The 23,261-nt window shown below is 37.5% G+C and overlaps 1 protein-coding gene across 3 annotated transcripts in view; it reads right to left on the reverse strand.

Moving 5' to 3' along the window:
* The window catches only part of snx29 (sorting nexin 29), a 93,983-nt gene that overhangs the window by 27,385 nt on the left and 43,337 nt on the right, over window positions 1-23,261 (reverse strand). For all 3 annotated transcript variants that reach the window (XM_043253993.1, XM_043253992.1, XM_043253994.1), the window contains 3 exons: window positions 17,398-17,514; window positions 13,952-14,007; window positions 13,419-13,500 (listed from right to left, as the gene is read on the reverse strand). In XM_043253993.1, coding sequence (XP_043109928.1) covers window positions 13,419-13,500; window positions 13,952-14,007; window positions 17,398-17,514 — 255 coding nt within the window. The remainder of the gene's footprint in view (window positions 1-13,418; window positions 13,501-13,951; window positions 14,008-17,397; window positions 17,515-23,261) is intronic.

Genomic DNA, 23,261 nt, shown 5'->3' on the forward strand with positions numbered 1-23,261 from the left:
TGCATACAGCATTAGAACACAAAGGTGGGTTAATGATGACGTAACTTTCATATCCCTTTTAATAATATATATTTTAAATAAAATACAAACAGTATCACCTGTCAAAAATATATGCCATTTTATACTAAAAATAGGTAACATTATTTTGATAGATTTAGACTTTCTACTAACAGTAAGTAATTAGCTGACATGTAGCTGCAAAGTTACTTGTATTTAGTAGAATGTCTAAAGTGGAGTTTCAAAATAAAGTGCAACCAAAGATCACAAATCCATGTGGTAAAATTCCAACTCCTAACACATCCATCTTATTTTAGAAACCGTTAATGGACAAAATACATAAAATGGTGAGAGTGTGAAAAGTGCAGTTTTTCCTAAAAGTCCAAATTAAGTGGACCGGAACCTATTGTATTATACTGATCAGTATTTAGATTAAACCATGTCACACTACTGTACATAGTGCATCTTAAATAACTTCATTCACAAGTAAAATCTAATTATACAGTTTTGAGTGATTCTGGAAAGCACACTCATCATGGTACACAGCCCTACAATTTGACACCCACCCCCAAGTTCACTCTACACTCCAGTTCTACCGAGACAAAACATTTGCCAAATTAGGCAGAAAATAGAATCCATTTGGAAGATTGCTGTGCCAGAGTCATGGTGTAAAAAGAATGACAGAGCCAGAGAGAGAAATGAAGAGAGGAAGGAAAGGAGGAAAGGGAGCAATAAGGAGTGAGAAGAGTTTTTCATTAGGAACATTCAGCCACAACATCTGTCACCTGTGTGTAAAGTGTAAGCAGGTGTGTGTGTGTGCATGTCATCTTAAAAGCGTAACCATTATCCTTCCAGATGACATTCAAGAATCTCAAAATATGAGTAAAACCAGCAAGCATTCACGATAAAGCATGGTTACATGCACGAATGGTCAAATTCGCATTAATAAACTCTCTTCAATTGAACAGGGAAATAGTCCTGAAGAAACAAAGTCATATTAAAGAAGCTAAAAGACAGAAGGCACTGAATCAGTATTAATGTTACAATATTATTACAAAAATAATGAAATTGCACAGCCATCGATGTGTGCAGTGGATAGAACCCAACCCCGAACAGCTGCACGAATCTATGGCAGCGGATTCTGCCAGAATGGGCAGGGCCTCTGGCTATATAAGCGCCCGCTTCGCCACAGGTTTTAGATCACTTCTCCTTCAATGATGACAACGACAATTTGCTGAACTGTTTGCCATTCACACGCCTTGCAAAGAGACGCAACTGCCAGCTACCCGCAGAAGAACCATTCATTCAGAACCATCTGGCAAGAGCAAGATTGATCAAATTTCTCTGCGAGTGGCGTTGTTGCAAATGCTATCCCATGTAGGCCCTTGTCAGAGAGCCTCCTCCTTCTTTCCTGAGGTCCATGACGAGCTCACCAAGTCCTGGTGTGCTCCCTACTCAGCTTGCTTGTGTACCTCGCCTTCCTCCGCCACGCCGCCACTCGACAACGCTCTCGCTCGACCACAAGATGGTACCCATTTCCTAAGTGCCAGGGACCCCGGCCAAAGGTTGTGCTGGACCCCATGCCACCACCATCTTCTTGATCAAAAGGCCAGAAAAAGGAAAGGGTTAGGTCTCGCCACGGCCGGACCTCCCCCCAAGCTGCTCAGTGTGTCATGTTCACCTTGTCTAGATCTAGTTGTAGGTGTAGGTTTCACAAAAAGAGCAGTTTTCCTTCCACATCATTCAAGAGTTCAGTGTCTTTTCACAGCGACCAAACGTTCAATAATGCAACTTCTGTCCATCCAAGCCAAACAATGACAAGCCATTCTTAGTGTATCAGGATGGGTCATGGGGGTAATAAAACATGTCTATTCCCAGCCTCGCAGCCTCTTTTAAACACGTTCTCTAGGGACAGTCTGTGGGCAAGAACGACCTTGTTGTCCGTTTCATGAGAGCGGCTAGAAGGCTTAATCCGCCAAGCCCTTTCACTTTCCCTTCTTGGGATCTGCCTACAGTACTCAGAGCCTTAAAAGAACCCTCCTTGAGCAGCTTCAGTCCATCAGCCTGAAAAAACGATCACTGAAGACTGCTCTGCTCTTAGCACGTCGGTCAAGTGCATGGGCAATTTACATGCACTCTCTGTAAGACTTAATTGCCTGGAATTCAGGCCTAATGACCCCACAGTCATTCTGCAACCGAGCCATGGCTATGTACCGAAAGTGCTCTCTACTCCTTTCAGAGAACAGGTGGTCACCCTCTCTGTGCTACCAAACACAGAAAAGGATCAAGAGTTGAATTTACTGTACCCGGTCAGAGCACTGAATGTCTACATTTACTATTCTGTGCCGTTCAGGAGTTCGGAGCAGCACTTTATATGCTGTGGTTATCTGCGCCAAAGGGCTTCCCATTTCCAAGCTAGCCTACTCTTTCTTGGGCGTACAATGTCCCATTGGAGTAAGAGCCCAATCAACTAGAGGCTTTTCCTCATCATGGGCTTGGCCTAGCGGCATGACTGTTACAGATATCTGGGAGGAGTCTGGCTGGGCTTCGCAATCCACATTTGCTAGATGTTATAATCTAGACGTCCCTTCACTTCATGCACGGGTACGATCTGTATGAGGTCACATGTCTAACTTCCTGTGCGCTTTGCCTTAAGTCCAAGACACTGGGGAAAGCTGCTTGTACACTCTCAACCCCCCAGATGCTGAGGCTGTACGAGCTGGGGCATCCAAGCTGGAAGACAGAAGCCATTCTACTGTCAGTTGCATTCTCTCATATTGAGACTTTCAAGTATAATTACATTCATTTCCCCTTCTCAGCATGGCGTGATTGAACTGGGTTCCCATTGAGTCTTGAGCAGACGCAGTATGAGTGAAGAATCAAAAATGGAATGTACACAGTTACCAACATAACCTCAGTTCCGAGATACAGGAAAAAGTACTGTCTTCCTTGCTGTGCTGAAAAGCTGCACGACTCAGTCGTCGCTTCATTCGACGTAACATACATTGCATACAGCATACAGTGGCGAAGCGATTGCCAGAGGGCCTGTCCATTATGGCGGGCTTCCCAGCCATAGGTTCCTGCAGCACCACTGCCGAGCCATTGGTTAATTTCTATCCATTGCACGAACCAATAACCGTGCAGTTTCACTACATGATTGAATAAGTCTTCAGTTCATTGTATATCTAAAGCACATATTTGTAAAAACAAAAGAGTTAGGAGGCATTGGTCTTCCCTGTTGCATTACTACTGAGCAGCCAATCCAAGTGCATTAATGTTTTGGTGGATTGCATACCCTGGGAAATCAAACATTACCATTCCTGCTTGGCTGGCTATTGAGCGGGATACACAGGAATCCTCCCTTCCTGCTTTACTTTTTGCAGAAAACACACCCATTAGAATGTTATTAAATAAATTATTAAATAAATTTAAAAAGAAAAAACATTTGCTGAAAATTCTCTGACATGGTATCAGCTCAGAAAAATCTTTAAACTCCCTCAGACCTGCTCACCTACCCCTATTGCTTGCAATCATGCATTTCCTCCCTCACAGTCAGAACCTTTTTATAATAGAAAGAAAAAGGAGTTCTGTCTATACATAAATCTCCTGTAGACAATGTATTTGCTTCTTTTACTCTGCTTAGACAAAAGGTATAGCAGCATATTCGAATGATGTCTGAAGGATCACCTAATGGCTGCTGAAAATTAAGCTTTCTTATCATAGGATAAATTATATATTTAAAGTTCATTTACATTTTAAAGTTATTTTCAACTGTATAAATATTTCCTAATATTACTCATCTTAATGTTATTCTTGATGAAAAATTAAGTGCTACGAGACTTATGCACTTACTGACTATTAATATTAGTCTGTATGTATACTGCCATCCAAAAGTATGGGATCTATAAAATTTTAAGATAAGTTAAGATAAATTAGATAAGAAAAGTTTTTTTACAGATGTTTCTTATGCTCATCAAGGCTATATTTATTTGATCCAAAATACAGAACATAATTATAATATTAAGAAATATTTGTGCAATATTTTGATTTTGAATAAAACTTTTTATTAATTAGAATAAAGCAAAAAAATATTACGCAAGTTTCAACACTAAAAATAAATCATCGTATTATTATTACTGTTACACTGTAGATCGGAGTAATGGCAGTCTTTAGTCACAGAAATAATTATATTTTAAAGTATACTAAAACAGTAAACCCAATATTAGAAATTGCAAGAATATTTAACAATATTGATCAAATAAATACAGCTTTGATTAGTAGATTTCATTAAAACACATGAAACGGACTTCTGAATAGCATTAAGGAGAAACACTTACATAAAATAACTGAGAAAAAAATAAAATAATTTTATTATTGCGATAAATCTAATGCCATGAATGAGCTGAAAAACCGTTGAATGCTGCTGAAATAACAGAATAAAACAAGAGTCAGAAGGCAAATTTAATCTAGGCATGGAGCTGGTGTGCCATCCTCAGCCTGACCTTTCTGTCCAACATACATCGATCTCATTTTGTGTAAGATCTGAGGCGTGATGCCCTCTAAAATTCTGGCCACCGCAGGTCGAGTCAAACAACGGCTAGAGCCAGCGTAGGAGTGAAGGAGCAATGCAGGCAGGACTGAGGAGAATGCAGCAGATGGGCCCATAAATACTGTTAGTCTGGGTTTGTGTGATCACGCGGCAGCATGTGAGGAGGGCAATTAGTGCTTGAGCTCCACTAACAACTTTATTAAAAGGTGTGATTGCTGCTGATCACAGCTGGATTTACAAGGAGATGTAAAATGACTCCATAGAAAAAAATTACAGATTGGAATTGTGGAAATAAGACCGTAGTTCAGAGGTGAGTCACGGGTCTGTTCCGATTGGATAATAAAAGGTTTTGAAAATAAAAAACATAGGCTAAATGCAAATAATAGACTGTAACAAACCTGAAGATCATCCATCATCAGTACAGCAAAATAAATACCCTTATCAACTTTTTAAAAGTTAAAAATTATCCCAGTAATTAATGTTGTTGATGTCAAAGCAGGTCATTGTCCCAGTCAAACTCTAAGGCCCTGTTTCATTGACAGAGCTTAGTCTAAACCAGTATTAGGTTATAGTTTAACTAGTACATTTAAGCGATTTTTATAAACTTGCCTAGAAAAATAAGCATTACTGGTGTGTATCCCAATATAACAAAGGAACTGACATGTTTTAAGGTCAGTCAGAGCAAGTAGTTGAAAGTGCTCAGATTTACACTTTAGTCTAGGACTAGGCTTAAGCCTTGTCTGTGAAACTGGGGTTAAGTTAACCAAATTTAGCCTAGTTAGATGATAACACGGACATCTTAACAGTTCACATACAGCTAGTATAGACATGGTTTGTACCAAACTAAATGTGTTACTGTGGTCAATTAATAATAATATAGAAATGTTTCATGTATGAAATAACCAGATCAAACCTTCCAAGTACCATATTTGCAGTTCCTAATGATATTAACAAAAGTCAATGCTTGATTATTTAGTTTTGTATAATGGCATTAGGTCCAATATATAATCTGGGTCATGATGCAAGACTAATTGTGACAGCAAAAGTCACACTTTAGCCCACTGTCAAAAACCCGGACCAACATTGACTATACAAGCCCATTTATACACAGATTCATTCAGCCAGAAATGCAGACAGGTCATTTCACCTGTTGGTATTGCCCATTTTATTTTCCTAAATTAACTCGCTCCTGATATGCTACTATGCATCTCATATAGATCTTTCTCAATTTTCCAAGCCCCATCACAGTTTATAGGCAATCTGCTCTGGGCGCACTGCCTTAAAGGTTAAGAGAGTGTGATAACTATAAAAGATGCAATCTGGACTAGCATGAGCACATGCCACACCACAAACCATCAAACGCTCAAATTCAATATAGCCAAAAAAAACATTTGGATTCTTGCCTATTTAACTAAATTGCTTTTTAAACACCTAACTGTATAGGGGCTAATGTTCTATATATAATACAAGGATAAATACATTACTTTTCTTCATTACATTAGATTTCCTTCAAAACTAAAAACTTCCTTGAAAAACTTGACGCCAAAGTTTTAATGATAGTAGTGTATACAAGTGTTTATATATATAAACACACACAGAGTATATACAGCATATTTAAGACATTTAAGCTATGTCACATGATAAAAATAACAGAAATTTAAAAAGTTTAAACAGGCAGTTGCAATTACTTGATATGGCTAAGTGTGTCTTAAAAGAACATCGATGCAAATTCAATTATAATTGACAAACACAGATTCTACATTTCTCATACTGCATCGAAAGCAGAAAGAATGCAAACACTGAACTCAATGCATATCTGCAATAATGGAATATCATCACATTTTCCCCATTTTGCAAACTTATCGCATTCTTCCCTACATTCTTCCCTACAACAAAGATGCTTCTGTTGCTGGTCTCCAATGGTCTTCTCAATAAAAATGTGTACAAATGATGCCATATTTCACTTGTATGTCATGCTTGTTGATTGCTGAGAGCCTCAATAATAGTAAAATTGTGATCCGTTTCTTCTGAAAGGTCTCATCTGGACCTCATTTATAAATAATTAGCTGTCAGGTCTTTCTGCTCACAAAACTGTCAAAACTCATAATAGACAAACAAGCAATAATAAGGGAGAGGAAGCTACTTATTGGCGAGTTGTTGTTTTTTTTTTTTACTCGCATATCGATTGCTTTAAAAGAGCATCACTGCAATAATTGGGCAATTTAAACCATGCTAAAAGATCTACAGTGATATTGCAGACTTTTTCTATTACGTAAAATAAACACATCTGGTTTCGATTAAAATGTATAGTTAAAGGCATGGAATGGTTAAATAAGGGGAAAAAAATGCTTTGGATACGCAGTTTTAGGATAACACAAATATATAGTCTATAAAAAGGTCCATCTAGACAGGTCTCACTATTATGAAATGAAATATTCAAGAATGTGGCACATATTGCTTGGGGCCCAAATCAAGCATCCATGAAATACTGATAGCCGCAATATCACTCTCAAATGTATTGTGTTTGTGAAAGGATTTGAAACTCCATTTGAGGAGCCAAGAGAGAAAAGCAGAAGAGGGAAAGTCAGGGGAAAGTGAGAAAAGGGAGTTTCAGGGAACTGACATCTTGTCTACTCATCTAGCTATGATGAAGTCATTGAGCCTTCCCAACGTTCAGTGAGGTTCTGGCCCCAGTGAGCTCCAGCGGTCCGCTCTGTATGAATTAGTCATGAGTGCAGCTCTACAGCTGCCATAATGAGGATGAGTAGGAGATCAGTTCTGATTTGTAACGAGCCCCATTCTAAAGGTTAAACATACACTCTCACACCTTCACCCTTTCCTGGGTGTTAACCTAATAATCAACTATTCAGACATGAGCAAACACCACAGCAAAAAGTGACCTGCCGTAGCCCATGACAAACTCCTGGAAACCTCTCAGTATGATTGATAATACATTCAATAAAATGGTATCAATGGTATTTTAAAATCTACACTCAAAAATTACTTAGGCCTACATTTAAAACGTATGCATTTAAATTGAATATTAAATGTCTACCTATTCGTACATGTGATCCATGAATCTACGTGATGTACATTTCTGAGTCATGAAAAAAAAAAAAAAGAAACAAGTAAGATTTATACACAAAATAATTACGTTATAGTTGAACTATTTCCATATTTTTGTTTTTATTTAAAGCTTACGAGTTGTTAGTGTATAAGGTCCTTAATGTTGCAAAGACTAAAGTTTCAAAAACTTGTCCACACCCCCCTAAAATATCTTGTTTAAGCACTTCATGTTCTGGAGATGAAATCTTGTCTTTATAATTTTTTTATGACTGACAAAATGCACCACATTGAGCTTATTGCAGTAGTTGGTAATATATGGTAATACTTTAAACCAAAAGAATGTACATTTTTATATGTAATTAAAATACATTAATCAAAAAAGTGCCATTGTCTTAATTGTCTTAAGGTAAGTGGTTGCAAACAACTTATTTTACATTAATGAAAAAATATATGTTGAAAGTTAGTCAATTGAATTTGTTTATTTAAAGGCAGCTAAAATAAATCGATTGCGACCGCTTACCTTAAAAATATTTAGTAAATTTAATGAATTCAATCCTTTTATTTGCAGGTTATCCAAGATTTGCTCATATTTCAAGTATAGTATAGTAACCAACTGACTTGCTTTTTATGAATCACCAGGCACCATGAATTCAGTTAATATCATCTTCTTGTTCAACTGCAGAAAAAGGCAAGATGGCAAGATTACCAGCACATTTTTATTATTTGATGAACTATTCATTTAAATCCAGCCCTAAACATTTTATTTCTGAGTGTAAGAGGCTGAATGAAAACAAGAAATTACAGAACAGCTGGATACTTTTCCTATCTATAGAAGACGTCTCATAAGATACAACCTAAAAAAAATGAGCAATGATCCATTCATCACAAGTGCCCTCCCTGCCAGATTTCAATCAAATGGAGTGGCACAATAGCCAGCGGGCAATTTTTAATGGCGACGTGCAAAGTACTTTGCAATTAATAACAGCCCTGCGATGATCTGACTGCAATGAGAATCATTATCTTACTAACCGTCATCGTGATTCTCATTATAATCATAATCACCGGCTTCACCATCCTGATCATCATTACACTATAATCAGCATAATATCCTTCAAAATACATATGCAAGGTTCAGCTTTGCACACTGCGTCGTGCTCATGCATGCAGCATCTGTCATTTTCCTTTTTGAGTCGAGCAAGATTCAGATTAAATGAGACTATTTTAATGGGCAGGCGACTGGAGGCTGTGATACTGATATTAGAGACTTCGCTACATCTCTGGGGAGAGACGATGACATGAATTATGGAGATGTCCACTTTTCTACAGATTTAGACTAATTCAATAGTCACTTATGTGTGCATATTCAATGCTATCACTAGAGAAGTCATTTAGTACGAACTTACGTAATACCACAAAGCTCAGTTACGTTACAGCGTTCACGTTAGAAGACACGAGTACATGCACATCACTTGGTTGTGTTCTTACCCTAATCATTAGCTATAGGAAATATTCAGAATGGAAATAAAAGGGAGAGGGGAAAAAACAAGAGTTATCAAATCTCATTAGCTCGTAAAAACAAGAACTTTGTGGAGTTCGGAGGCACTGGGCTCAGCTGGTTTTGCTGATCAAAGGGAATAACTCATTTAAAAAAAAAAAAAAAAAAACTGAATTCTGACTGAGGAGTTCAGTGCTTGTATATGTGCACTTCAGAAAGCTAAGAGCAAACCCAGAGCACTGGAACAGGAGAAAGTACAGCAACACCAGGGAAAGCCTTGCGAAGGAAGCTATTCTCGCCCCTTTTTAAGTACTGAGGCAAAAACACTATTACTTTGTAGAGGGTATCACAGTGTGTAACACAGGCCAGTCTACACATGGGGTCTGTGCCAGGATGATCTTAACAAAAAAGAAACAGTTCTAAATAAGTAAAATAAAATAAGTAAAATCAAATTTACAGCTGTAGCACACTCGCCCCCTTGCTTTTCCTCGTTCAACATTCTGTTTCACTCGGACGTACGTCACAATACGGAAGTAAAATCGGTGGCACACTTCCGGTTCACGTAGACTAACAAACCATTAACTATGACTTTTGCCTCAAACTCCTAATGTGCTGCTTATTAATAATTAGTAAGGTAGTTGTTAGGTTTAGGTATTGGGTACAATTGTGCTGTAAAATAGGAAAATAGAATGTGTGCTTTGTAGCTATGGTACTAATAGGCATGCTAATAAACAACTATAGTTAATAGTGAAAACTGATACAAAAACTAAAGTACTACCTTAAAAATATGATTCTAATAATATGACTACCTATGTTGTTGATATACAGACAGACAGTAACTAAAGAGAGACGGGGCAGCACAGGGAACTGTTTGGAAAAAGATACCTACTAGGTCAACATTCATTTTCAACCAGAGGGATGAGCAGAACAGAGGGGGTGTGATTCAATGAAATTGACCCAAATATAAGAGCAGCATCTGCACACACTGAGCTTGTGGACCTTTGCATATGAATTATAGGAGGTTGTGAGGCAGAGTAAATAATTTCACTTTTTTTGTTCTTACATGTGATTTTAATTTACGGAAACACTTTATTTTAAAGTTACACCAATTAGACACTTATTAGCACGCATATTAATAGAATATTAGACATGTATTAGTGCTAATTAAGCACATATTAATGCACTACTTTACATGTTCTTATTCTACATCCCTAATCCTACCCAATACCTAAATTTAACAACTACCTTAACTATTAATAAGCAGAAAAATTAACAGTGAATTGATTGAGGGAAAAGCCATAGTCAACAGTTAACAAGTGTTATCTATTTTAAAGTGTTACCTAATTTACTAAGGAATTTCTTTCCAAACGTTGCACATGGAAACAAATGGCAATATATAATTTGGTCAAAGCAAAGTATGGGAACAGCCCCTCGAGAGACCCCTGCAGCGTTGACCCAGTCTATACGTATGTATGGAGCACTTCACACGTTTCGTCTTTACCTCTGATGTCTTTGAAGAAAGAAGATATGAGGGAAGGGTAAGGAGAAAAGAACAAGGAGATGAAAAGGTGTATCCTGTAACTGCGTGACCACTGATGAGAGCTGCGATTGCTGCCTGCCACCATATAAAATCCCTTAATAAGACACTATCACAGCAGCAACACTGATTTACAACGGACATTTACAAAGGCAGAGCAGCACCATTAACACATGAGAATGAAACCGCAGATCAGGCATACAGTACATCAAATGGGCACAACCGTACACCGAATACAGGCCATTTCTGCGAGATATAACCAAGAACGTCTGCACTGAAAAAAAGGAGAACAGCAGAACGACACAGCCCCTGTAAATCCACATTATAACAGTCATTACATCCGCTTTTTTAATAACCCTTTCCGGCGAAATTGTATAAGCTTGAATGAGTTGTTTTAGGCAGCTGTTATATTTTTTCATTATGTGACATGAAACGGAGGAGGTAGAATTCCTCACAGCAAAACAAAGCTTTGGTAATATTAGTGAAGATCAATTACATTCTTTCTATGGAATCCAACAGCAGTCTGATTTATTTTATAGAGGGTAATTTCTAAGCACAGACGAGAGGCAGAAACACAAAAGTGGGAAATGGAGGAGCTGCAATTTCGGACGGTGGTGGTAATGTGCCATAATCTGCTGCCAGGAGATGCCTGATGCAGGATTCCAGACTAAAAAATTGACTCTGGAGCCACTGAGTCATAAAATGAAACATTCAGGAGCCAGATGACTTTTTTGTGGCTGAATTATAGAATCACTCAATATAGATCAGAGAGTACTGTCATCCATGCTGATTTTCAGTTATGTCAATGAATTCTAAGGATCTGTTGCAGCGGAAGTATATTTATTTCTGTGATTCTACGATAACTCTCAGGGATTGACATGGTTATGTACATGACAATGTTAATGTGTTTGGTCTTGGCGGAATAGATCTGCTATGTTGCTGCTGCTGCAGAGGGGGTACCTAAACTTGTTACTGCAAATACATCCACAACAGGTTTTTATGAGCATGTAGGAAATACTGCTGCTGCACATATAACACACATGAATAACAGCGTATAGGATACATGAATCACCTCATAGCAGATCTATACAGGTGGAGCTGGGGAAGGTTGTGGGTTTCAAAAGGGTGCTGTCAAACTGCTAAAACAAACAAAAGCCAGATATCTGAATATTGAGCAGTAAGCTCATTGATTACTGATGCTGGAGATCAGCTGTTCCATGTGACAATATCATTAGGTTAGACCTATCAGACTGCGCCATCTAGAGTTTCATACCAGACCTCTGTATAAAACATACTGTTCAGTTCTTGAAATTCATAGCTTGTTAATCTCTTGCCTTTAAAACAACAAACACTGCTGCAGCCCGTGATAATGAAACATTTGATCAGTTTTTTTTCTTATAATATAATATTTAAAACTTTTCTGTTGTTACACCGAGTACTAAGCCCATCGGAAAATGAAAAGTTGCTGTTTTCTTGGCTGATATGACCAAGAACTATACTCTCATTCTGGCGTCATAATCAAAGATAGCATTGTGGCTGCTGTGGACATGGTAAAGAAACTCTTTGTTCATTTTTAAACGAGATGTTTCTGGTCTATTCAGTGATTTAATGATCTATGCTAAGCTATGCTAAAGGTGCAATCACCAGAGCCAGAGATCGGCTGAATGGAGAACAGTTCCTTTAACAGGTCCTTTGTCTAGCCCCTTGGTGCATTTACCAATATTTAACCAATTTTTAATTTAACTTCTCTCTTTCTACATTATATACCAAAGGCTTGGATAATGACCCTTGACAACAGCAGTAAAGGTTGCCTTGACCCTTTAAACTGCAATGTTCAATTACTTTTCAAGAACATAGTTGTAATAAAGTAATATCATATTTGGCTAGAGCCTAGTTTCGTTTAAAAAAACTGCTAACCGTTCCTGTAATTCAAGCTTCTTGACCAATGGCTCACTAGACATCAAGAAACATTATGACAATGTCTTTAAAATGACACACTCTCTCTGCAAGATGAGATGAATGCAAGTATATTCCAATACATATATACATGCTGATGACATCAGTGCTCACGTGGGAATCGCACTGTCTGGAGTCATCAATCATATCAGGAAATGAGAAGCCTTGATATACTGGGTTAAATCTGAAATAATGGAAAGCATTATCCATCAGTCACGCCTTGAAAAAAAACAATGCATCCGTTTCCATAGGGATCCATTTCAAGGCCAGACTCAAGGGAACACTCAGAGAAAATCGAAAAAAAGCTGTCAAAACCAATTCACTCAGCAAAATCAACTAATACGTGGGGGCACTATTGCTACTTAGTATGGTCTCTTGGCAATCTATACTGTTACAGAAAGTGCATGGGTCACTTTTGTATGAAAACAGCAAAATAACAAAGGTGTCATATCACACGTTTAAACTATATGTCAACATGCTGGGTTTTTTTCAACCCAAATGCCGTCTTTTGGATTGATAATCGTTCATAATCAATAACCTAACAAAGCTGGGTTTTGGAAAGAGACGAAGCAATGCATAAAAGCAAGCAGCTCTGTGCACCACCACCACTTCACATATCCATGTTCTAGTTTTGGTGTATATTATTATCTATTAACTTAAATACTGAGGCCCTCTTGATGAGAACCACTCGAACTGCCTTAAGTCCACTAACTTCTCGTACAGTCCAGCTGACAGAGCAATACATACTGAGAGGAAAAGCGTGGTAAAGAGAAGATTAAAAATGTTCTGGTAGATTAAACTCTGATTAAAAGAACTACCTGATATACATGATAGGTGTTGGCAGCCCGACCTTGAAGGAACACTGAAGGGATCCACACGTTGACAAGGGCACGTTGTGTTCTTAGACAGACAAGGAAGGAGAAAACAAATTGGGAAAGTCTAATTAGAGAACCTCAACAGAAGAGTCATTTAGCAATAGATTAGTGTAGCCATGATCACTTTATCTGCCCAAGGGTATGAAAAAGCCCTCCTTTTACAAACTAAAGAGCGGTCTTTTTTCTTAACGCACAAGTTTAACATCGTATGGCTTTCTTTCAGCCATTTGTAATGACTGACATCTTCTCAGCTACATAGGTTATAGCTATAGCGCGTTGAAGGCTCTGTAAAAACAGAAAGAAAATATAAAAACAAGCAACACTCAGCTTCCCTATTTTTAGCGCAGTCAGATCGGAGGCATCGCTTTATGGAATTCCATACCATCGATTTGATTCTCAAAAGAGGTTTGCTTTACACCACCTCCAACATGAATACATACAAATATAAAAAGAACAGCGAGTAGGAGGCCACTTACGTCTCGAAGTCAGATAGGCTGGGATCGTCAGAGGTCTGGCTCAGGTCCCCTGGCACCTGTCCAAAAGCAGAGAGCGTGAGGCCATGGTGAGCTTCTCCTTTTGCATCTAGCGGAGTTTGCTGATTAACACTGAACTGTTGCATAAACTTCCAAAACAGATACTGTATATTCTGTATTTTCCTTTCCTGTCTCCAGTCCAGTGATATTTACAGAGGAAAAAAAATAAAACTTGAATTGTCATATACTTTCATAATGCAGCATATATTTAACTGTTTAAAGTACTTAATTTTATGCATCAGGAAATAAATGAACGGGATACACGGCCAAGTGCGCCAAGTGATGTCCTAGTTTGCTACATACATATCTAATTATCTAATATAAGATGCATTGGGGTATTAACATTTATTAACATGCTGAACGCATGCTCAAATTCAGTGCCCGATATTGCAAGAGTTATTGGAGTCATATTGCTTTTAGATGTTTCCTTTGTAATGTACTGATATTTTAATAATGCAGCACTGCTTTTTTCATCATATTTATTCAACAGTTTGCATGCACAGTAGGCACACTTAATTTCAAATAGTTTTTGTACTTCATTTGGCTTCGAAAACATTCAGGCCATTTCAGATTTCAAAACAGATATAAATACACTATTTTCCTAGCATTATGTCTTTAAAAAAAAAATTTAAACAAATAAAATAAATAAATATTTGAATTCAGCAAAGATATATTAAAATGTATAAAGGTTTCGACAAAAATATTAGGTAGCATGACTGTGATAAGAAATGTTAACTAAGCATAAATTCTGTAATTTCTGACTGATCATAAGCACTGACTGCTGAAAATGCGGCTGTGCCATTACTGGAACAAACTGCATTTTAAAATACATTAAAACAGACAATTTATATAAAATTTTCATAACATATGACAATATTATACCTCTCTGTGCACATTTACCCCTCATTCCTGAAAACACCGGAGGCCGAACTGGAACAACGCTCTAATCCTATTTGAGTGTGCATCTTATCTTGTGGTGAAAGTGTGGTAATGTCAGCATTTACAGGGGTCACAGGCTACTGCATCTTGGCAGGCAGTGGCACCAGAGAGGAATAGACACGTGAGCCATGGAAGCTAGATAAACCATCCACCTTATACAGTTCAGCACAGTTACAGAAGGCCATGGTTCAAAGCCACTGCTGTCCGATGCATCAAAAAGTAATCAGTGGCCAACAGATAAGCAATAAACAGGAAAGAGCACACAGTGGCAGTGAGTGTCACTAGAGACAGACGGGTCAAATTAAATGGCCACTTTATCCAAACACAAAAATAGCTTTGTGGAAGGAAAAAAAAAAACCCACAAATTTGAATAGTTGATTATTGCTAATGATTTACCTGTTTCAGTGTTATGTTATTTGCTTGTTTTTAAGTTCATGCAATATATGTTTGAGCATAATAACGCTTGAACGTTATGGAAAGTACTTGCAATAACGTAGTCACAGACATTGATATGGAACTGGAAAAGAAGTATAATAAGTATAAAAAGAAACATAAAAAGACTGAGGAGTAAATCGTTGAATTAGGCATGAAGTACAGATGATTCTCTATCAAGGAATGCTTAACACCATCTCCACTATTTCTGTTTAGAGTTTAATAATAGAGCTCTTAGTTTAGTTGATTTGGCATTTTGATTTTTGCATTAACTACTTTTTATTGTAACCAATAGAATTTGTGTTTTCATTGTTCATTTCATTCATTGCCTCCCATGAGACTTTATTTTTAACTACAAAGTGACATTGACACAAATACATAATATATTGTAATATAATATAAAGGTGAAGAGACTCTTCAGCTATTGTTTGTCCTACAAAATTAATAACAGCATTTGGAGTGACCTGAGAGTGAGGAGCTAGGTTGACATTACTGAATAACAGATTTATATCAATCTTTAATTTAATGAACCAATACCGATTCTTAAATCTTAACTCTTAATCTAAAATCTAATCTATGCGGTTTCCTGTTGGTGAACAAAACATCACTAAACATTATTCGCAGCTTGCCTGCCATCCAATAATCACGATAAACCTTTTGATATGAAACGAGGTTTGAGCTTTCAAATTCTGTTAGCTTCATCATACAATTTAAACAATAAATGCAGTTTTGATGCTTTTTAACGTGGAGTGACTGATTGTTGCAGTCATCGCAGTTTAAGATCATCTCTTCCTATTCACTATTAGTTATAGCAAGAAATAGAAATTAACGGACATCAGAAGGTATGTTGAAAAAACTGTTGGCACATGAAATATTTCGTATTTCAACCCCAGTAGCAAAGCATCAACAAAACAGCTTGTAAACAATATGTCAAATCACATTTAACTCAGGAAAGCTAGGCAATGGCCACAGGTGTTGCGTCGGACCAAAAAGTTTTGCTCTAACTCATCACAAAGACTACGGCCGACAACAAACGAACACACGTGCTCTGTGAATGCGTGAGAAGAATTAACTGTCTATGTCAGCAGTAATAAACAGTGTGTATATATATATATATATATATATATATATATATATATATTATTATTATTATTATTTTTTATTTATTTATTTATTTATTTTTTTGCAAAAATGCAAAACCTAAACAAAGCTATACAAGATAAACACAGATATACGAAAAGTAAACAGAGCAGCGCTTGCTTATCATTTTGAATATCAGTAACGCTGATAACTTTAATCATCTTAATCATGATGTTATGAAAACCTTCACATATGAGAACGCTTTGGAAAGATCACGTAACATGAGAGTGCATGGTAGAAGGGAGAGGACTTTTTCCACACATATTCATTCATTTTGAATGCCAGAAAAATACATTATCCGAACATATCGTTTGCCTATCCATGTTATTTTTAATTAGCTTCGGGAAACGTTAGACGTCTTTGAAACCTCAAGCAATACCAGGTCTATTTTTTTTTTGGCCTCCAGTTCCGTGGCTTCTTAATTTATTCTTTATCTGCGATTATGCTCATTTGCTCTGCGCTTGCTATATTGCGTTGGTCGAGATGTAAATCTCATGTTGCGTCTGCGTTTCAATTTACGCGATGTTAGTAAATCATCTGCGCCGTTGTGTTTACTCTCGCGCTAATTCGTTAGTTCAGTAAAAACACAAAATAACGTTTTATTTTATTCCAAAACAGCAATCTATAGTATGCCCTCGTTTATCTGGCTAGGTAAATGCTTGCGTTTGAAACACAAAAGTAATGGTGTATTATTGGCACAGACAGACAGTTAATGATGGATGGGGGGGCAGACCTATGGAAGCAGACAGCGATCTGCCCCGAGTGCCTGGACGGCAGAGATAGAGAAAAAAAAAAGAACAACCACTCGATGAGGGTACGGTTTCACACACCCACAGAGAGGTGTGTGTGTGTGTGAGTGTGTGCTTGCATCTGCTTACCGGCCCGCGCAGGTCGATGAGTTCCTGTCTCATCTGTCCGATCAGGTTGTCTTTGGCCATGAGGGAGCGGTACAGCCTCTCGTTAAACTCTATCAGCTCTCCGTGCATCTCAGCCACCTAAAAACACACACATTGACAAACTCGCATCAAACTCCCAGCAAAACAGGCTGTTTAAAAAGCACTAGTGCTCGGCAGCTGTCGCGAAGCAGGTTGTAGTATGTGACATTACTTAAAGGCATGCGAATATGAGTTAGCTTGGTTTCGACTCTCAGGTGTGGAAGTGTTCAGCCGGTGAGCACTAACTGCTCGTTACAGCGAGTCCCACACCTGCCCGGCGACTCGTCAGCTGTCACTTAGAGTAAGTGACACAGACACGGAGGCAGGCTCCAGTCTGCTATTCAGAACTTGCATTCATTTGTTTATGGAAATCATATGTCAGGGTATATTTGGGTTAGCTGCATTTTGCCTGACAGACGCATCATGTCACTTTTTGACATGTTTGTCCTGGTTGCAAGGCCGCACCTGGCCAGAAAAACAGGCACGAATGAGTCAAAAAAAAAAAACTAATGCAAAATCCTGACCTTAAAAGCAAATGCGAAGGCCACATAACTGCGAATTCAAAAGCATTTCTGGAAAAGGATGGACACAAACTAGGACTTAAACGAACAGATGAAATACATTTTGTGTTTGGGATACTCCATTTACATGTGCTAATGAAGCCCAAATTTAATTAGCCTAAAATAACAAAGTCTTGATTGCTTGAACTAAACATTGTAAAAATTTCAGAATTATTGAGGAGGGATACGGGTACGGTTAGGGACAGGTTTGGTGGTTTGGGTAGGTTTATGGTGTAACAGATGGGTCAATAATGTCATTATAAATGTAAGTACAGAAATGTATTACCGATGTAATTAAATATATATTTTTACAAATATGTAATTGTAATAAGTACAATGTAAAAACATACGTACACAATAAGTGCACTGTACCAAATTATTAATTTAAATGTAAGTACATAGTAGTTAAGGCCACCTAATATAAAGTGGGACCAAGAATTATTTGGGATATTTTTTACTGCTTACGATTTATATAATTTTAATTGTGCATAGTACCAAACAAAAACATTTTGCACATTTTATATTTAACATTTTTTTCTTATGTATGCACAGTACCTAAATAAATAAAATTGCATATTAAATGTATTTATATCTCTTATGCTTCATATTTGACAAAGTACTTTCACATTTTTATTTTTTACACGTCTTTAATGTCATTTCCATCTAACAATAACATTTACTCTGCATGAAGCACAAGTCTGAACCATAAAAGTGAATGGTAAACTTTACATGTGTTTTCTATTGTTCTGAGCAGATTCAATTCCCTCTGAAAATACATCACGTCGCAAAACATATGATGTACACAAAAAAAAACTGAAAAGAATTAAAGCTTCCAACCAAAAATGTAATTTTAAACAGTGCTGAACAAGTGGGTAGCAGTTTCAAAGAATATCACAAAGCAGTCTGAACTACAGAAATAGCTTCAAAACTTTTTGTAATTGATTGTCAGACACGGTCCTTTATCTGGCTACTTCACTGCCTAATGTAGTGCTTTATATAGCACCTAGCTGTTTCTCAGCATAAAATCCATTTCTCCAAGTCTTTTTTTAGTAGCTTGTGTGACAACTTCAAAAATAGTGACCCTTTCAAAATGTTAAAAGAGCGTCGAGCTTCAAAACACATATTTTACGAGAGAACTATAAACATCTCTTGTCAAAAAGGCGATTGCGGATACTGGAACACAAGCACGTACAACAATCAAGCAAGCGCAAACATACGCTGCACCATGACAAAAGAGCGATTATCCATTAAGCTGGATACAAACAGGGGAAACTGTGCCAGTCCTGCCATATTTACACACCCAGATCGATACAAACCCATTGACTACATCCACGGTTTCAGGTTTCATTCATCTCGCCATGGCTCCGCGTGGCACACCGCTCGTAGTATTCTCATTCATCACATTTATTTATCTGCGGCCCAGCTTTCGAACGGGGCATTAAAAAATGGAAATTAATTTTAAGCGTCAAGGAACCCAATTAATTCTCTGCTAGGAAAGCGAGCTAATCAGTTTGTTGTTCAGTAAGCAATAAGCTAGTTGCGTCCTTCCAGGTCGCTGGGTGAATTTTCCGACCTGCGCTGCCGGGTGTTAGCGCTTTGGATTTATCTAAACAGGCGACAGGTTCACGCACTTCAGACAACGCATCAAACCTCATTACTGGGCCTTAGCAGGAATCCGAGTGTGTGACTGTATCTGTATTCACTCATTGTAATTACGGGCCGCCCTAGTGCTCCAGCACACATATCAAGAACACTGTATTCCACAATTATCCCTAGTCATTATTTCCATGAGGGAAAGAAAAACAATTGGGCAGAACATAAACACCACACAAGTGTAGCCTCGCTGAAATAAGTCAAAGCCGAGGTGAAACCGAATAAATGTCAAGGAGGATGAAAAGCACATGCGCGTTTTCATAACACGCTCATAAGCAATAAACAGAAAGTAGATGGGAGCATTTTAATGAGAGGAGATTTAGAGGAGCTGATTTTTCATTTTTAAGATGCACGAGAGAAGGATATATTTTGAGACCGATGTGTTTGCCAGATACTTTCGCCTTTGAATAAAATAAACTTCAACTAATTAAAACAGCCTCTAAATGGATTTAAACCACCAACAAAACAAAATGAAATGGAAAGGTTCTGAATCCTTTTAATATAGTTGCTTAATGGTTCCATGAGGATTCTCTTATAGGAACTATGAATACAACGTAGGATTGAATTTAAGGCCTGTTAATGCATAGAATATATTACAAATATAGAAATAAAATAATAAATAATACAGATCATTTAGTAGATGTTTTTAATAATAAACATTTGCTAAATACATAAAAGTGCTTCAACCAATAAAAATGTTGCCACTGGGTTTAATTGGGTGTTATTTTTCAATGGTGCAAATGAAGTCCAATAAAGCACATCCATCTAAAATAAAAAGCACCTCTCATGGCCCCGGGAGGTGAATAAAGGGCTCTTGTAGTGAACTGGTGCATTCTTGAAAGAAAAACACTAATCTCTGTAACCTGTGCTGTTATACGAGTTTGTTCACTCTCTCCTATGCACTTCCTCATTCATCACTTCTCACCTGAGTTTTCGCTACGACGACGTCCTAACTACCAAATGAAACAAGATAGCTGTGCACAGGCGGTATACAGTAGAAAGGCAGCAAACCCAAATCCAAACTTTGCATCACATCCTGTCTATTATTAAGACGCCTGGGCAGATTTTGAAGGCAGCAAAGATGTATTTATATTCCGCATTTCTTTGCATTCGGCTGGAGGAAAGAATAAAAAAAGCATTTGAAGGCATGGATGAAAGCAGCATTTATAAAAGTTTTCTTTTTTTTAAATTATGACTCCATTTCTACTGAGAAAAAAACCCCCATTAAATATTCACTTGGCTATCTCCAAAGCTCATACTAGAATTTGCTTTAGATCATTAGACATGAAGATGCACTGGAAGCCTTCTGAAACCAGGGGGAACCTTCATACATAGTCATCGACTAACAGCAGCGAGACAGCAAGGCTTCTTTCGGTTTCAAACACAGCCAGCGATACAATGCTTTGCGTGTGAGGGGGAAGGGGTTTCCAGTCATCCAATGGGTCTTTTTTAATAAATAATCGAACAGCGGCAGGTCTGTATATTACAGGTCTCTGGTCTTCTGAGGTAAAGCTGTTGCTAGCATTTTGGAGCAGTGCTACTTTCAGAAGCAGGTGCTGCTGACAGCTCGTCTGCATGGCTGTCAGCGAGCGGGAACGAGTGCTGAGCCAGGTGTCCTGAATGAAAAAGACTTGGTCAAAGACGAAGGGGGGGGTTGATGGGGGGAGCGTGGCCTGCTGCAGCTCTAATGCCCGTAATTGGATGTGAAACAAGTTTGAGAAGTGAGCTTAGAAGACAGGCTTAGCAAACACAAACAGACTTGAAGTGTCAGAGGAAGAGCGAGGGACTGGGGCGGGTGTAGAGACGGAGGAGGGGGGGATAAGTGTGACAGTGAATGTGCTGCTATCACTTTCTTCCCCAGGCAAACACTCGCTGACAGAGGGAGAGTTTGGCCTGGCAAAGAAGATCCAAACTGATGGATAAAAATGCAGCAGGGATAAAATAAAACACAAAAAAACCTATAGTACAAGGCCAGATTAAAAGAACTTGAGAGAATTGGAGATTTAAAACGAGAGAAAATGATCATTATCATCAATTGATACTGGAGTTCATTACACAAAACACATCAAACCAAGTAAATGAACACCGCATTCCTAAATGACTATAGCACATGATTAGAAACCCCACTGAACAGACAACATATTGATTTTCAGTATATTACCATGTCATTCATATAGATGAAATTCTCTAATGACTATTTTTTTCAGTGTTATTGTATACATACAATGAGCACATACACACACAAAAACTGCATGAATAGAAATATCTAAATGAAAAGTTGTAAATATATATTTTCTGAAATCACTGAATATGAGCATACACAAACACTTCAGTGAGGAAGCTTTAAAAGTATCAAAAGTAGCAGTCACACTTTAATGTAAGTTACACTTCTCGCTATTAACTAATCATTAACTATGTCTTTTGCCTCTTAAAAATCCTAATTTGCTGCTTATTAATAGGCACAGAACATGTGCTTCATAAGTTCTAATAAACGGGCAATATGTATATAAAAGGCAAAACAAGTAATAAAAAGCATGTTAACAAAAAAAATAATGTTAACATGTTTTCAACACTGATGATGACTTTTAAATGACGATATTTAAAACGATTCTTGAGCCCTAAATCAGCATATTAGAATGATATTCAACAGGATCATGTAACAAAAGACTACAGTAATAACTACTGAATTAAATAACTTGATATTCACCACAGGAATAAAAAGACATTTTCAATTATTTTCAAACCGATTTATACAATCAGTTAAACGGTTTAAAAGTCATTCATATATTTATATAAGTAATTCATAGAATTATTCTAAAAGGTTTGCTGCATGGTTAAAATACTCATAGCCAATATAAAAAAACTTGTTTTTTTAGAGAGAAAAGTCGTTTATAAGTCGCATTTTACCTGTAAATTTTCAGGACTCACAAGCGCATTCTCAGAACAGGATTGGACTAGTTTTCTCACATCATACACTGCTAAAGAGAGCGGCTCTGCAACCACGTGTTACGTATTTCATGTGTGGTTTAGGTAACTTTATGTGACAGAGAAATTAGATGTGTCCATCTGAAAGTTTTAGATCTCATCAGTGTTCCACCGAAGCTGCTCCTGTAGGTTTTGTGTTCTGTTGCGTAATTCAAATGCTCCGTTCTCCACCCAAATTTAAAAGCTGCTGCCGGGCTTGAGTCCCATTGCATATTTATACAGACATTATTCTAAACAAGCAGCTGTGAAATGGACATTTCGAAACTCACACCTGTAAAGAAAATGCGGTTGTCAGTCCCAAAAGCTGATTAGCCATTATTTTATTCAGATATAGGCCTAATGCCGAAGCAAAATTTTATAATAAACACTGTAAACATAGGCTATTTTAGTTTCCTTCACTCCACAACAAATCTTTTCAATTTATCAGTATTTAGAAAAGAAATGTAAAAAGCTATAGCTAGCCTATATAAATGACAAGACGACAGAACAAATTAATTTAGGCTAAAACGAAACTGAAACTAATGTTGCGTCTGGATTCGACACAAAATTAAATGTTTTTGTATTTTCGGTGTGTTTGAATGGCAAATTAATGGAGAAGGCTACTCACTC

Source organism: Puntigrus tetrazona, chromosome 12 (genome assembly GCF_018831695.1).
Source record: "Puntigrus tetrazona isolate hp1 chromosome 12, ASM1883169v1, whole genome shotgun sequence".
Taxonomy (NCBI): domain Eukaryota; kingdom Metazoa; phylum Chordata; class Actinopteri; order Cypriniformes; family Cyprinidae; genus Puntigrus; species Puntigrus tetrazona.